The sequence below is a fragment of the Lepidochelys kempii genome, chromosome 10, assembly GCF_965140285.1.
Source record: "Lepidochelys kempii isolate rLepKem1 chromosome 10, rLepKem1.hap1, whole genome shotgun sequence".
NCBI lineage: Eukaryota > Metazoa > Chordata > Testudines > Cheloniidae > Lepidochelys > Lepidochelys kempii.
The window spans coordinates 56,804,136-56,817,582 of NC_136389.1; the positions used below are offsets into that span (position 1 = coordinate 56,804,136).

Below are 13,447 nucleotides of genomic sequence, written 5' to 3' on the forward strand. Positions count from 1 at the left end.
TACAAGAGACCAGACTTTAAACTTGTGAATTTTTAATATGTTGAATCGTTCCCTGATTGTGCACTTGTAATTTTTTTGAGTGGTTACATAAAACATCCGTTCTGTAACTCAGACTGACACCTGTAGTACCACATCCCTGAGCAATTCTCATCCAAGCTGTGGCTCAGATTTCCAAAAGAGTTTAAGGGTATTAATGGACAAATCCTATTAAACTGGGTGTCTAACTCTCAGGCTTTGAAAATCCTACCCTTATTATTATTTAGTAATAATAAACTGTGTTCAGTATGCACTTCCCCTGCACTCTGCCCACTGCTCCATCTTTGCTGAGGCTAATTTGAACAGTCTAAATCTTTGAGCAGCTTTGAGCAGCCACTTGCTTTCCCCCAAATATGGAATTGCCAACAACATTTCTCTAAGCTCGATGCCCGGGACAAACAATTGTCAGTTGTTGTTTGCTGTGACAGATCTAAGATCTAATATCTCACAACCCAGCAGTTAGAATTGGGAGACTTATACCACTGGAAGGCTAGATTTTCCTCTGTCTTTCCTTGAACTTGCTTCTGGCCCAGGAAATTCATGACATTTTGGAGTTTAAATTAGGGATATTTTTATATGTAGAAAAGTTATTTTACGAGGGTTGGGGGGGATTTTAGAAAATCTCTGACCTTTGGTTTTAAGAAGCTGCTGTTTGTCTGTATTGCAGCTTTTGTTTCAGAAGAATGATAGATTTTTTTCATGAGTAAAAGAAGAGGACAAGCTCTTTGGTGCATTTACAATTAGACTGGATAATACTAGTTAATATACAGTAGGAAACAATCCTTCTCTGCAGGAAGATGGACTAAATGGCCTAATTGATGTCTTCCATTTGTCAAATCTGTAGACAGATTGATTTAGGTTAGTGGAGAAAGGTACTATGTTCACCATGTGTTTCACATTCTCCCCGACACATATGCAGGGGAGGAAATAAATGTTATAAGAACTCTAGATAATTTTAACTGCAAACAAAAGGTCATAGTGATAAAGAAAAGGAGCGCTCCCACTATCTCTTGTCAGGTTCTTCCTTCAGGCAAATACATATTACACAAGGGACAACTGAAGTCTTGAAGGGTGAGTAACAGAGGCATAGTTAGAGCATAGGATTTGGAGCCAGGGACCTCTGATTACATAGGTCGTCTTAGGCTATGTCTACAAAGCCCTGCATTTAGAACTGGGGGCAGGTGTGGGGGGGTGAATACATGCTAGTGTGTTGTATTGTAAGTTCTCCGTGTGGATGCTGTGGATGTGAACTAAAAGGTACATAGTTTGAATTAACGTAGTTCAGTTTAAAGAGGTTTATGTAGTCCAAACTGCAGTGGTATGTATATGAGCCCTCAGACTCCAACTCCTTTGCAGCCTTGGGCAAATCAAAATCTCTGTTTTCCCAGTCTGCAAACTGGGAATTATGCCCACTCAGTTAACCTGATAGGACTGATGTGAGGATTTAGTTAATGTTTGTAAAGTGCTTTGAAGATGAAATGTGCTATGTAAATGCTGTCAGATCTGCTATCTAAACTTCCCCTTTTCCCAGAATTTCCCCAACCTGTGTGCATAAGTCATTAATGAATATACCAGAGTATAAGACATGCTAGACTTTTTTGTTTTATTACCTTCTGATTTAAATACCTAGATTAAAGCCGGCAGTGCTATCTCAGCAGTAAAACTAGACATTAAGATGGGTGAAACTACTTTTCTGCTGCCTTTAGTCAGTCAAAGTTTAATTTTATCTAAAACAATTCTTGCTATATTGAGGTCTGACAGACAGGAGGGTCTTTCTCTGGCAGGTCAACACTTGTCATGTTTATGTCTGTTTCTCTTTCTACGGAACAAAATGCTTCATTTTTAAGTGATTGTTTGAGCTTGTTTGCAAACCGATAGATACTAATCGTTGCCTGGATGAATGCCTGTGGCTTTGCAAAAAGTTGCAGTGAATCACCATAAAAATGACAACTGAGCAATCAATTTGATTGCTGATCAATTTGAAGTTTCTGGTGAGAATGAACGTTTACTTCCATGACAAGTAAATTTCACAGCAAACTAGGGCTGAGTGCAAGAAAGATGATGGATGATTATCTTAATCTAACATGGGGCAGTTTTATATTTACGATAGTGCTGTGTTAACCCAGTGTTCAAAAATAGTGAGTATTCAGTGAAGAAACTGCAAATTGATGAATAACTCAGAAGTTTAGTCATATTATGAGCCAGTGCTCTTCTGTTATTGGAAATAGATGCAAATATAACTGCCAGAAACCAGTACCTTGTTGCATATTGTTCATAATTTTGACATTATGTAGTTATTTGGTTGTACAGGCAATTGGATTTAACAGACTGATGCCAAATGGGCTACCCATGGAAAAAGAAATATTAAATAGAGAGACATCTGCTCCTATTTTCTAAGTAACATTGCAGAAACTGAGAACACATCACATTAATACAGATGCTTTTTATTATTTGCTAGTTACAATTAAATGCAGGGTTGTTTTTTTTAATGTGGTTGGTGATGAAAGAGTGAGAGGAACCTCGGAGGGGGGGAAATGTTTCCGATTATGTAGACCACAGCTGACAGTTACATAGTCCACCACAAACCCTGTTCTGGCTTGGGTTATTTTGTAATAGTGTATTCAAGCCATATTTGCAAACCACATTCCACTAAAGCCTTCCCATGTTTATAGCTAGTTGTTCAGTAATGTGCTCTGACTGGCTGAGAGGGTTTGCAGTTCAATCAGACTTTGAATGGAGGCAAATATTTAGTTGTTAATCTCTCCCCTACTACATAATGATGCATGGAACAAAACCATTAATGGCAGTTATGTTATTAAGAGGCCATCCTTTGAAAAGAAAATGTGACCTAGAGAGAGATCTGTGTGTCTATCTTTTAAAAGCTCATCCTTGAGATGGCTGCATATTTGTACATGAAGGAGTAACAAATTATTCACGACTATTCCATCTTTCACATTCCAAGTGAAATGTTCCTTGGAGTGTGTGGTTCTTGTATTCATGTTCAGTGGATAGACTAGTGAACAAATGTATTGACAGGAACATTACCTGAAACAGCAAGTTTCAGCAAACATTACAAGATATTTGTGTAAAAAAGACTTCTGAATATCCATAATCATGAGTATTTGCCTTGGAAACTTGATTAGAAGACCAAAGCCTCATTCATTAAGAGCAAATAAACTTGTCATGAACTATGTCTAATCAAAATGCCTTAACTCTTGAATTTCAAATATGAAATACTCAACCCAGTACTAAAAGGTCTCAGTCGTGACCCTGGGCCATACAGAGGAATTAGGAAACCCATTACTGCCCTGTGCAGGCTATCCTCCTTGCTAGACACTGCACATGAGGAAGAACAGGCATGGGTTGGCTGCTGCTCCTCATGTCATGCAGGTGAGTGGGGAATAAGCTGTGCAGCTGAGGGAAGTAAGCTGCTCCTGTTAAAGCTGCATCATCTTATTTCTCTCTCTGAACAATGCGGAAGTAGATTAATAATCCAGTTCCTGACCTGCTTCTGAAGTTGTAAGGTTACAATCCAGCCCATAGCAGAGTGCATTAATAGAAAAAGAAGAGGATGCAGTGCACTTTTTCAATAATGCAGCTTTCTTGTCCTCTTTGGTTTTGCTGCTTCTGTAAAAAGTTCAGTCTGAAATGTCATGTAAACCTCAATCTACCACTTGCAATCACTATTGTTCAGTCACAAGCAGGGGAGAAACAAGCAGAGACATCTTAGTCTCTGTCACAGAGAACAAAAATGTAACTCTGATCTTGTATGTTGTCTTTCAGTCACTGTGTGGTAAGTGACTTGAGGTTTTTTATTTAACTAATTTCCCCTCCCATCTGACTTTGCTGTTGATGTGGAGGGAAAAAAATAGTTTTCCATCTACATGCTTCTGAACTTTGCACTGAGCAGCATTTTCCACCGTGGAGGCCAAAGGGAAATCCAGCCCTGTCCAGAAAGTCCAAAAACAACTTTTAGTCTGAAGGGTTGATGGTTCTAGGAGGGATGCTACCTCCTTTGCTAGCAGAGTGAAGCAAATGTCTGACATAGCGTCTGAATAAATACAAATTAATCAGCTCCCAGTCAGTTTGGTTTTAATTTCCATGAGGATGGAATTAATAGCTTTTAAAAGGAAAGTAGAGCTTTCCTTTATATTGCAGTGCAATTTCTAGTTACCCTAATTCTGTCCATCTGTGTCCTCAGGTTCCCCAGAGGATAGAAGAACAAAGTTCTGAAGACAGCAGTGCAGGAATCCCAGGCATATGGGGCAGTTGGGGCCCCTGGTCTGCTTGCTCTCGAAGTTGCAGTGGTGGGGTGATGGAGCAAACCCGGCCCTGCCTCCCAAGCTATTACCACAACAGGGGCTATTCTAGGCCAGGGCAACAGTACCCAGCCTTGGAAAGAACTCTCGCACCCCAGCATTCCCGCCGTCATGAAGATCCATTGACCCCTTATTCCGGCCATGTCATCTCTGCCATCCGTACGTCCGTGCCACTTCACAGAAACGAGGAGCAGCTTCAGAGCGGTCTTTGGGTTTCAGTTTCCTCTACGGGCCACAATGACAGCCATCTGAACAGAGGAACGTTGAGAGGCAGCCGGCATTCTCAAAGGCACAGAACCAAGCCAGAGAGGAGGTACTGTTCCTGCACGTGTAATTGAGTCCATAGTTTGGTGCAAATGGTGTGTTTGAAGAATGTGTCTCTTCATGCCAGATTTTAAATTAATTGATGGGAAAATCTCAGAATAGCATGGGTCTGTAATATCCACAATATAGTTTTGGAGGGCTGTCTCAAGAAATAGCTTGTGATACTCTGTGTATTATACTTCAATATCTGCTGTTTATGTTCTAAAACCAAAAATTAGTGTGATAATTTTGCCTACAGGCAAAATAAAACTGCAAGCTATTTTAATATCTCAGCTTAAAATATAATTTTGTGATGTAGTAATTTCTCCCCATGATCCATTACCCTTTGACAACCTCATAGTAAATTTAGTAAAGGATAACTGTGCCATGCCCCTCAGGTACCAATCTCATCAACCCATTCTAATTAGAACTGGTTTGAAATTTTTCTTCAAAACTACTTGTGATGAAAAATGGCTTTTTAACCAAATTTTGCGTTCTGATCAAAATTTCCTGTCTTTCAGTAAAAAAGGACTTTTCGGTTTTCTGGTTTGTTGTTTTTGTTTTGTCGTCCCTCCCCTTTTTCATATCCCTTTTGTTTTTTCTATAGGAAAAACAATTTTTTTTCCAAGTAAATGAAACCTTTAAAAAAAAAAAAAAGGAAAATGCTTACCTTGACCAGCCCTGATTTTAATATCCACTGAAGTCAGTGTATATCATTTTAACGATTCAATCTCTAACAGCTCCACTCTTCTGATTTAATATTAACTCTATGTTCCTATCACTCCCCAAAGACAGACCTTCATTAGTTCATGCCAGAATCTCAAGGCTTAAAATATAGTTGAGAATGCACTTACCATCAAGCAACCTGCGGCCATGCCCACCTTTGAGGCCTCATTTCTTGGGTAGTTCCTGTGACCCTGTGCTTCCTTGTCAAAGTTTATCTTTCTATGCTCTGTTTTTTGCTCCTTCAATTTCAATTGGCTGGCTGGTTGAGAACCCTTGCGCTTACTCTGAGATAATCCCAGCAATACACCCATGATTTTCCATTTCTGAGGAAAAGGGGCTGACTTGACAGCTTGCAGGAAACTCTCTGGTCAAACAGCAGCAGCATCAAAGGTGGGAAATTACCTGTTCCCCTTCTGTTTGTCTCAGTGAGGTATGCACGCCAAAGCTTACTTGGAACCAGACTAGGTTCAGATTCTGACATTTTGGGCAATTTCACTTTATTCTTGTTTCTCCAAAAATACAGAAATAAAAGGCAAAAAATATATGAATGTCCCTGAATCAGCAGTGCAAAGCCATTCTAAAGCTGTCAGTCTGATTCAGCTTGTGGGGGACCTTTCCTGTCTAGGTGGAATCCTCTGGTGAGCTCCAGATTCTGTAGCATTTCCGCTGTCAGGCTACTGGCCTTGTCTTGTTTCTCTCCACTCTAGCTGTCCCTAGCTGTGATAGCAGTTCCTTGGGGCCGTTGGTGGTTGGCGCAGCTTAGAGCAGCCTCTGCAGCTGGAAAAGGAGATGAACAGAACATTTAGGAGAGGAGAATGGGTAGAACTCAGTACTGAGCATTGTGCAGAAGTCAGGATACACTACAGCTGCCTCATAATATGGAACCTTAAAATGAGGATTTAGCCTAATTCAGCTTTGCTTTCCTGTATGATGGAAGTCCTGTTGGTTTATGTTGGGGATTTTTTTTTTACACTTCTCTAGGTATGTGCAAATCTGTGTACAGATGTATAGCAATTTTTCCAAGGCTGAAGTCTTGAAAAGAGAGTGATTGATAGTGAGGTGTTTAAATCTTATTTATATAACAAATTATTTCCTCCTTGTGTAAAATGGTCACTTGCGGCTTTAGAGCCTATTATGTTGTGTAATTTTGAAATGTTTTGCCGGTGACTGTAAAGACACTCGGAAATTTTTTTTTAATTTAAAATGAAATGGATTAGTATGGCAGACCTAATATGTTTTCTTAATTTTGTAAAATCCAGAGGTCAAATGTTTGTTGTGAGGGAGGGTGCTGTATATCATGGGTAGCAAATTAATTCCAAATATTAATGAGCTGTTCATATGATTTATATACTGTAAAATGTGTTCTTCAATAGACCATAAAATGGGGAGGTATAAGGAACTGTCCCAAGTCATTCAAAAAAGTCTGTATTTTAATAATGTAGAGAATGAGTTCAAAGTTTTTGGAATATATACAATTACTGTTTTCAGATTTATATATGATCCATAATTTTAGTAGATTTCTTTAAAACAATAAAAATAGGGATTAAGATTTGTGACCGAGAGGAGCTAACATCTGAGAGCATAGTAAGATGAAATGGGACTGTTTCCAAGTCAAATATATTCCATGAGCAATGAGCGTTCTTCAAAGAAGCAAACTACATTTGTACCTTTTGGAAAGAAGTGGAAAAGTTCTCAGGCAGTTGACCAGGAAAGTAGAGGAATCAGCAAATGTGAATGGTATCTTAATGCAATTGAGAAAGTAGAAACACTGAACTGTAAATGGCAAAAATCAGCTAATCAGGTAGAGTTAGAAAATTTAAATGGCGGGGGCAAGGAAGTGGAGAGCTTAGCCCAAATTTTGACCTATTTTAAAATTTTTACTGGATTCTTTTTTGGAAGGGGAGAGTAAAGCAGCTTGGACCTTAGGGCTCTATTGTGGCTCTGTTCGTATTGTGTATATGTGGGGAGAGAAGTGTACTGCTCCAGCAGGAATACCTAGAGAAATTATGCAAGTGAAGACAAATGGCAAGCATAATGCCTATAGGAGGATGCGCAGCAGCAGTGACGACTGCATCTCTTCTACAGCTATAGATGGCTTGCCCCTCTCTGCATTTGTGTCCTGCAGATAACTGCTAGAAAGAGGGGCCAAAGTGAAGTCCTTTCCTCTTTCAAACAATCATTTTAGGGGTTTGCATCAGTGCCAGTAATTTTGGATGGCGCCTCTTCACATTATGGATGCCTTTTTTGTGGGTATGCTGGGGAAAAAGACCTCTGAAAACATCGTTTGTCCTCTCCTGATGATTTTGGGGCAGAAATTCTTATCTTGCTATACTGTTGTCTTAGTTGAGACAGAATTATGTGGCCCATCCCAATTAAGAGAAGAGGTAGTTTAAAAAAAAAAAGATACTTTCTTTAAGTAACATAGTGCACTGAATGAAAATGATATCCACAGCATTTGAACTTTCTTCTTAGGTGAAGTGCTACTTAATGATTTGGTGCTGGCAGAAGCTGTCCCCATTAAGCATAAATTGTTCTATTACTATCCTAATTAAGCAGTAGTCATTTAGGCCCTGATTCTCCTGTCCAGGAAAGCACTTAAGCTCATACTAAATACTTTTCTGAATTAGGATCTGTCCTGGATTGTCTCCTGAGAGTACTTTCCAGCCTCAGTAACTGACCACAATCACTCCAGCTCTTCTTAAACACCACGTATATATTATGCTTGGTTATATATTATGTTTACAATCCATAGCCAGCTTCCCCACTTGCTTCTGAGATACCGTACAGTAATAGCAGCAACCAGTCCTGCCTACCTCTGCCTTCCTTAATCTCTCCATCTCCTTCCAGAACTTCCTGTTTGCTTATATAGTCCTAACTGCTGGGGAGTCTTCCATGCCGTTAGCCCCTCAGCAGGATCTCCACTCCATTAATTGGCCTCCTCTGCCAACTCCTTGTCTTTCAGTCGGAGCTCAATTAATGTAAACTGGTGGGGAACTGAGTGACAGGGTGCTACGTTAGTTCCTGAGTCAGCACATGCTGTTATAGGATCTCACTGCCATTTATTATTCTAATGTTAGCTCTGTTCCCTAGGAGAGCATAGAGGGGCTTTTCCAGTTAAGCACTGTTTCGATTAGAGCTAGTCAGCAAATGGAATTTCAAATTGGGATGAAAAGTCAAAATTTATTGTGGAATGAAGATTCCAAAAATATTTTCTTTTGGAAAAATTGCAGCAACCTTATCAAAACTTTTTGTTTTAATAATGTCTAAACATATAATATAAAATGTTATAATTATAATGCAACGTTAAAATTGATTAACACTGAAATTAAAATGACAAAAGACTAGACAAAACATGAAATGAAATGAGAAAGACTAGACAAAACATGCCAGTGTGAATTGTTTTGAAATTTTCCCATAGAAAATATCATCAAAATGACATGTTCCCTTTGGGTATTTTAATTTTAATTGAATGTCATTTGCAGATAGAAAACTGCTCCAATGAAAATTTGTCAACCAGCTCTAATCCTAATGAATAAGTCTTATTTTTTATTAACTTTTAAAATTTGATAATTATTTTATTCTTCAGTGGGATCAAGATCTTTTAGAAAATGACAGCTCCATCATGATGCTCTAAGAAAAGCTTACTAGCTTGTCTCCAGTTCCTCTATTTATCTACATGACCCTTTGCCACAATAAACATGGCTTTTGGAGCTCTGTGGACACTATTGATGGTGTCAGTGCAAAACTAAAGATGTTTTAGGAAGATACAGTGCTAGAAGATCCTAAATAAAAACAGTCATGATTGTTCCAACTCTATTTAGAACTGAGAGGTGAGGATGGAGGGGTATGGGAGACAATAATTTTGCCCAAGTTATAAAGAATACAGTTGAAGACTTGCATATCCTTGAACTTCTGAGAAGTAATTACAACAAATAAAAACATTATATTGTTTGAATACATTGTAGAACGCAGTATTTTATTATCATGCATCAGGAAGGTAAAGGAGTCTTGCACCTTATTTAGATGAAATACCAGTAGTATCGGCCACAGTGTTCAGAACACTGGATGATCAAGAGCGTCTCTATTTGACCTTTTCCCTCCATCAAATATAAATATGGCTGAATTGGAAATAGGAAAGCCACCGTTAAAGATCTGAAGATCATAACACTGAGAGGATATAAACTGTTCATTTCCTTGAGCAAAATGCAGGACATACTTTTGCTATCTCTTTTAATATAAATGCCCCGATAGGCCCTTAAGGGTTTAGTAGTCATTAGCACTGTATTATGCCTGTGCAGACACGTTTCTATCTCTAGCTCTTATTTTATGTATAACCTGCATATGTGTTAGGAAATCAAATAGCTAGAGGCACAATTAGCATATACATATGCAGGTTTCAAGGGGTGCAAGTGGACACTTGCACAAATTTTGCACACCCACAGAGCCGTGGCTCACTGACAAAGTGGTCCTAAATCCCATATTATTTTTAAATGTTTATGAAAGGAGATTTTGACTAAACGTTAGTGGTTCTAATCCATTACTAAAGGGGATATAGAGTTGTAAGCAATCAGGATCACCTCATCCCTCCCTGCTATTCCAGGTGTATTGCGTAATTTTGTAAGTAGTGAAACTGAAGAGGGAATAGTACCATAATAGGTGCTATGTGTATAGTAGGTGCGTGCAGGATTAAACCTTCTGAGGTGGGGAGCAAGCAAATTGCCTAGCACAGACTTAAGTGCTATAAAAATAACAATTCTAGTGAGAGCTCATTGGAAAATAAGGTTTTCTTCCACGGAAAGATTGAACTTTTTGGTAAAAAATAGAAAACGGGATAACTTTCAGCTGACCACTGAACATTTTTATTTGGAAGTGCTGCTGTAGTGCCTCATGTGAGTTGTGGTCTGGGGGAGATATGTCTCCACTCTTCGTTATAGGCCAGGCTGTCTGGCAGTAGAACATCTTCCATGATGCACTATGGTCTCCTCTCTTGTTGTGAGATCTCATAGGAGATGTGGTCTAGCTGGGTAGCCTGACCCATGGAAAAGGATGAAGGCATGAGGCATCCAGTACTCATTGCCATGGAAAGACAACTCTCAAGCAGAACCAGGGTGGCATTTCTGAATAATTTTTTTTTGTGTTAGGCTTTTTTGATGGAAAAGTGGACATTTTTCTGTGGAAAGCAGACTCCTTTCATGAAAAATTAGTGTTACTCGAAAACCTAATTTTTGACAGATATATTTTTTTTAACGGGCCCTAATAAAAACCTTGAGGCTGCAAATAAGGAGTTTTTAAAAAGCTGCTTTTAGCTGATGGTCACAAAAAAGTAATCCTGTCTGAAATGGAAAGACGCAGATTCTCCTTCAGAAATGGCTTTGAAAAATATTGCATGTTTTGACTGTTGGGGAAGATGTTGACAGTAATAATAATAAACAAATTTTCTTTAAAATGTGGGGCAAAGCAGTTAAGCATCTCCAGAATACAGTCCTGCTGACTTGCTTTATCTTCCCAGGTCTTGTGGAGGGGATTTGATATGGGATTTTGTTCTTTTATTTCTTTTTTTCCCCTATCAATAATCCTTAAGGAGAATGCTTTTGTATTAGAGTTTACCACATGATCTTGAGGTCCTCTGGTTCCCCTAATGCGGATCCTATATGGATCTCATACGCATCAATATTTAGTATTGATTTGTTACTGGCATTCCTTGTCTTTTTCTTAATGCTGTTTTGCATACTGTGCATAATGCTGATTGCATACTGTGTAATCCTTACTCACACTGAGTAGTACATACTTTTTCAAGGAATCAGTAGGACTAATTGCATGATTCAGTGATATATCACAACCCCAATCCAGGAAAGGACTGAAAGTGCATAAGCGTTGGCCCTAAAAATAGAAGTTTTCTTGAATTGGGACCCATGTGAATAAGGGCTGCAGAACTGGGCCCTGTATCTTTTAAAAGGAATTATTGTACTGATTATCAGAAAATTGATAATAAAAATTAAATAACATACGTTTAAAAAAACAAACCAAAGTTGCTTACAATCTGTTCCCACTTGAATGCAATTACATTATTTGGCATGAAATAAAAATTCTTGTGAAACTGATTGGAAAAAAATACTTTTCATATGCAGTGGCCAATTTTTAAACCTCAGTCTTGGCCATTCTAATTTGTTTTAATTCCAAAGGGCTCAGATTTTATTGGTGATTAATGGGCAAGCCAAAGTCCATTTTAAAATCAAAGCTATCCCAAATCACCTCTGTTTGTCTTTTTTGCTCGTTTATAGTAATGTCTGAAAAAAAATGTGGGCAGGGGGCTGCCCTTCTGGTATGTTGGACAGCGCCTACCACGTTGTTCGTGTTAACATATTGCAAATAACACATATCATTAACAATTGATGCTCTCTTGGAGCACTGTAACTAGAATTTCTTCATAGTGCATGTATTTATCAGGAAGCCATGAATTCAGTAAGTTGAAAGTGGGAGTTAAAAATGCTGTAGATCCCTTGGTTGCTAACTGTAAAATGGGCAGCACACTCGCTTTGTCTGGAGAGCTAAGTGGCCATTACAATTGTTTAACTGTATGATAATTTTATATAATGATTTTACTTCTTAAAGCATCATCTCTGCCAGCTGAGGTATTTGGAGCACTTCACAGTTAAGACAATAGGAACAGGAACAAACCAGGATAAAATCAGTAGTGTAAAAATCTAAGTACTAAAGCATCTAAAAAAGAAGCAGCCGCATTAAAAAGGGGGCTAGAATATGCAGAAAGGCAGAGTGTTCAAAACAGAAAACACCTCTGCAACAGAAATAGCTTTCACAGACTAGTGTTTAAAGCTCCGAGAGCTCCGCATTTCTCACCAGTGAAATTTCAGAAATGAAGAGAGTTGAGGCCCCAGTCGTGCAATTGATAGCACATAGGTGGGCTTCTGTAACACCCCACTGGCTTCAGAGGGACTCAAGGTGCAGGGGCCGCTCACATGTTTTAAATTGGAGGATCGGGGCCTAAAAGAGCAATTCAGATCCTAGCAACTATAAAAGAGATAAACATTAAAGAACATGGGTAGTTCCATTGATGTGGATAGTGGAAGGTGTCAATTATCTCTGGCACCAGAAAGGACGAGGGATTCATCTTGAGTGGAGAAGGTGGGGTTGACATTGCCTGCTCTCCCTTGGGGGGAATTTTCTGGGAAAGGGCAGTGTTAAACTGAGCCTGCTAAGAAACTGTGCTGAGTCAGCATATCCTTTAGTGGTGCCCACTTGTTGAGCTTCACTGGCTACCTACACACCCACATGTGGTGGAGGGACAATTGCAACTTCTTTCTGTCACTGCTACTTCATCTCCCTCTGCAAGTGGGATTTTTACCGTGGAGCCCTGTGGCTGCATCAACATTGGCAGAAGCTGATGTGGACTCTGGGCTGAACTAAGCATGTATGTGTATTTTTATTGAAAGAAGGAAAAATTGCAAACGTCAGTGAGATTTATGAGACATTAATGAGGTGGGTGGGTAACACAGACGTAGATAAACAGTGCAAGTTGAAAGTAATTACATCCCCCTGTCCCCACACAAATGAAAAATCAGTCTCACTATAGTTTTGGAAACATATTAACGGGGGAAGGGTTTCCTTAAGGCATTTTTGTATGTGGAAAGGGGGTGAGAGGGAGGATTTGTACTGAGGAAAGAATCCAAAAATTACCAACCTTTCACATTGCTACGGCTCCATTTCCTTTCTTCTGGTGCCAGCAGTTGAAGTGAAAGTCTGCTGTGCTTCTTTGTACCACGTAGGTTCTGCCTGGGACTTGCAAGAGGGGTTGGGCAATTCTAGCACTGTACATAAGGGAAGGGAAGAGAATATAGGTTATCAAAAGTGGCTTTGCCTTTCTGAAGCTACCTCTGTTGTTTCATCTGATGGCATATTTGGTGTGGGAAATGTACCTTGTTGAAACGTTTAAACTTAACTTCAATAGGGACAATACAGCTGTTATGCCTTTAACCAATTTACGCCTCACTAGCTGTAGCTCACGAAAGCTCATGCTCAAATAAATTGGTTAGTCTCTAAGGTGC

At 39.1% G+C, this 13,447-nt stretch overlaps 1 protein-coding gene across 2 annotated transcripts in view; it reads left to right on the top strand.

The window, feature by feature from the left end:
• THSD4 (thrombospondin type 1 domain containing 4) overlaps positions 1-13,447 on the top strand; it is a 621,627-nt gene that overhangs the window by 64,156 nt on the left and 544,024 nt on the right. For both annotated transcript variants that reach the window (XM_073303716.1, XM_073303717.2), the window contains one exon: positions 4,238-4,668. In XM_073303716.1, the coding sequence (XP_073159817.1) occupies positions 4,238-4,668 (431 nt within the window). The remainder of the gene's footprint in view (positions 1-4,237; positions 4,669-13,447) is intronic.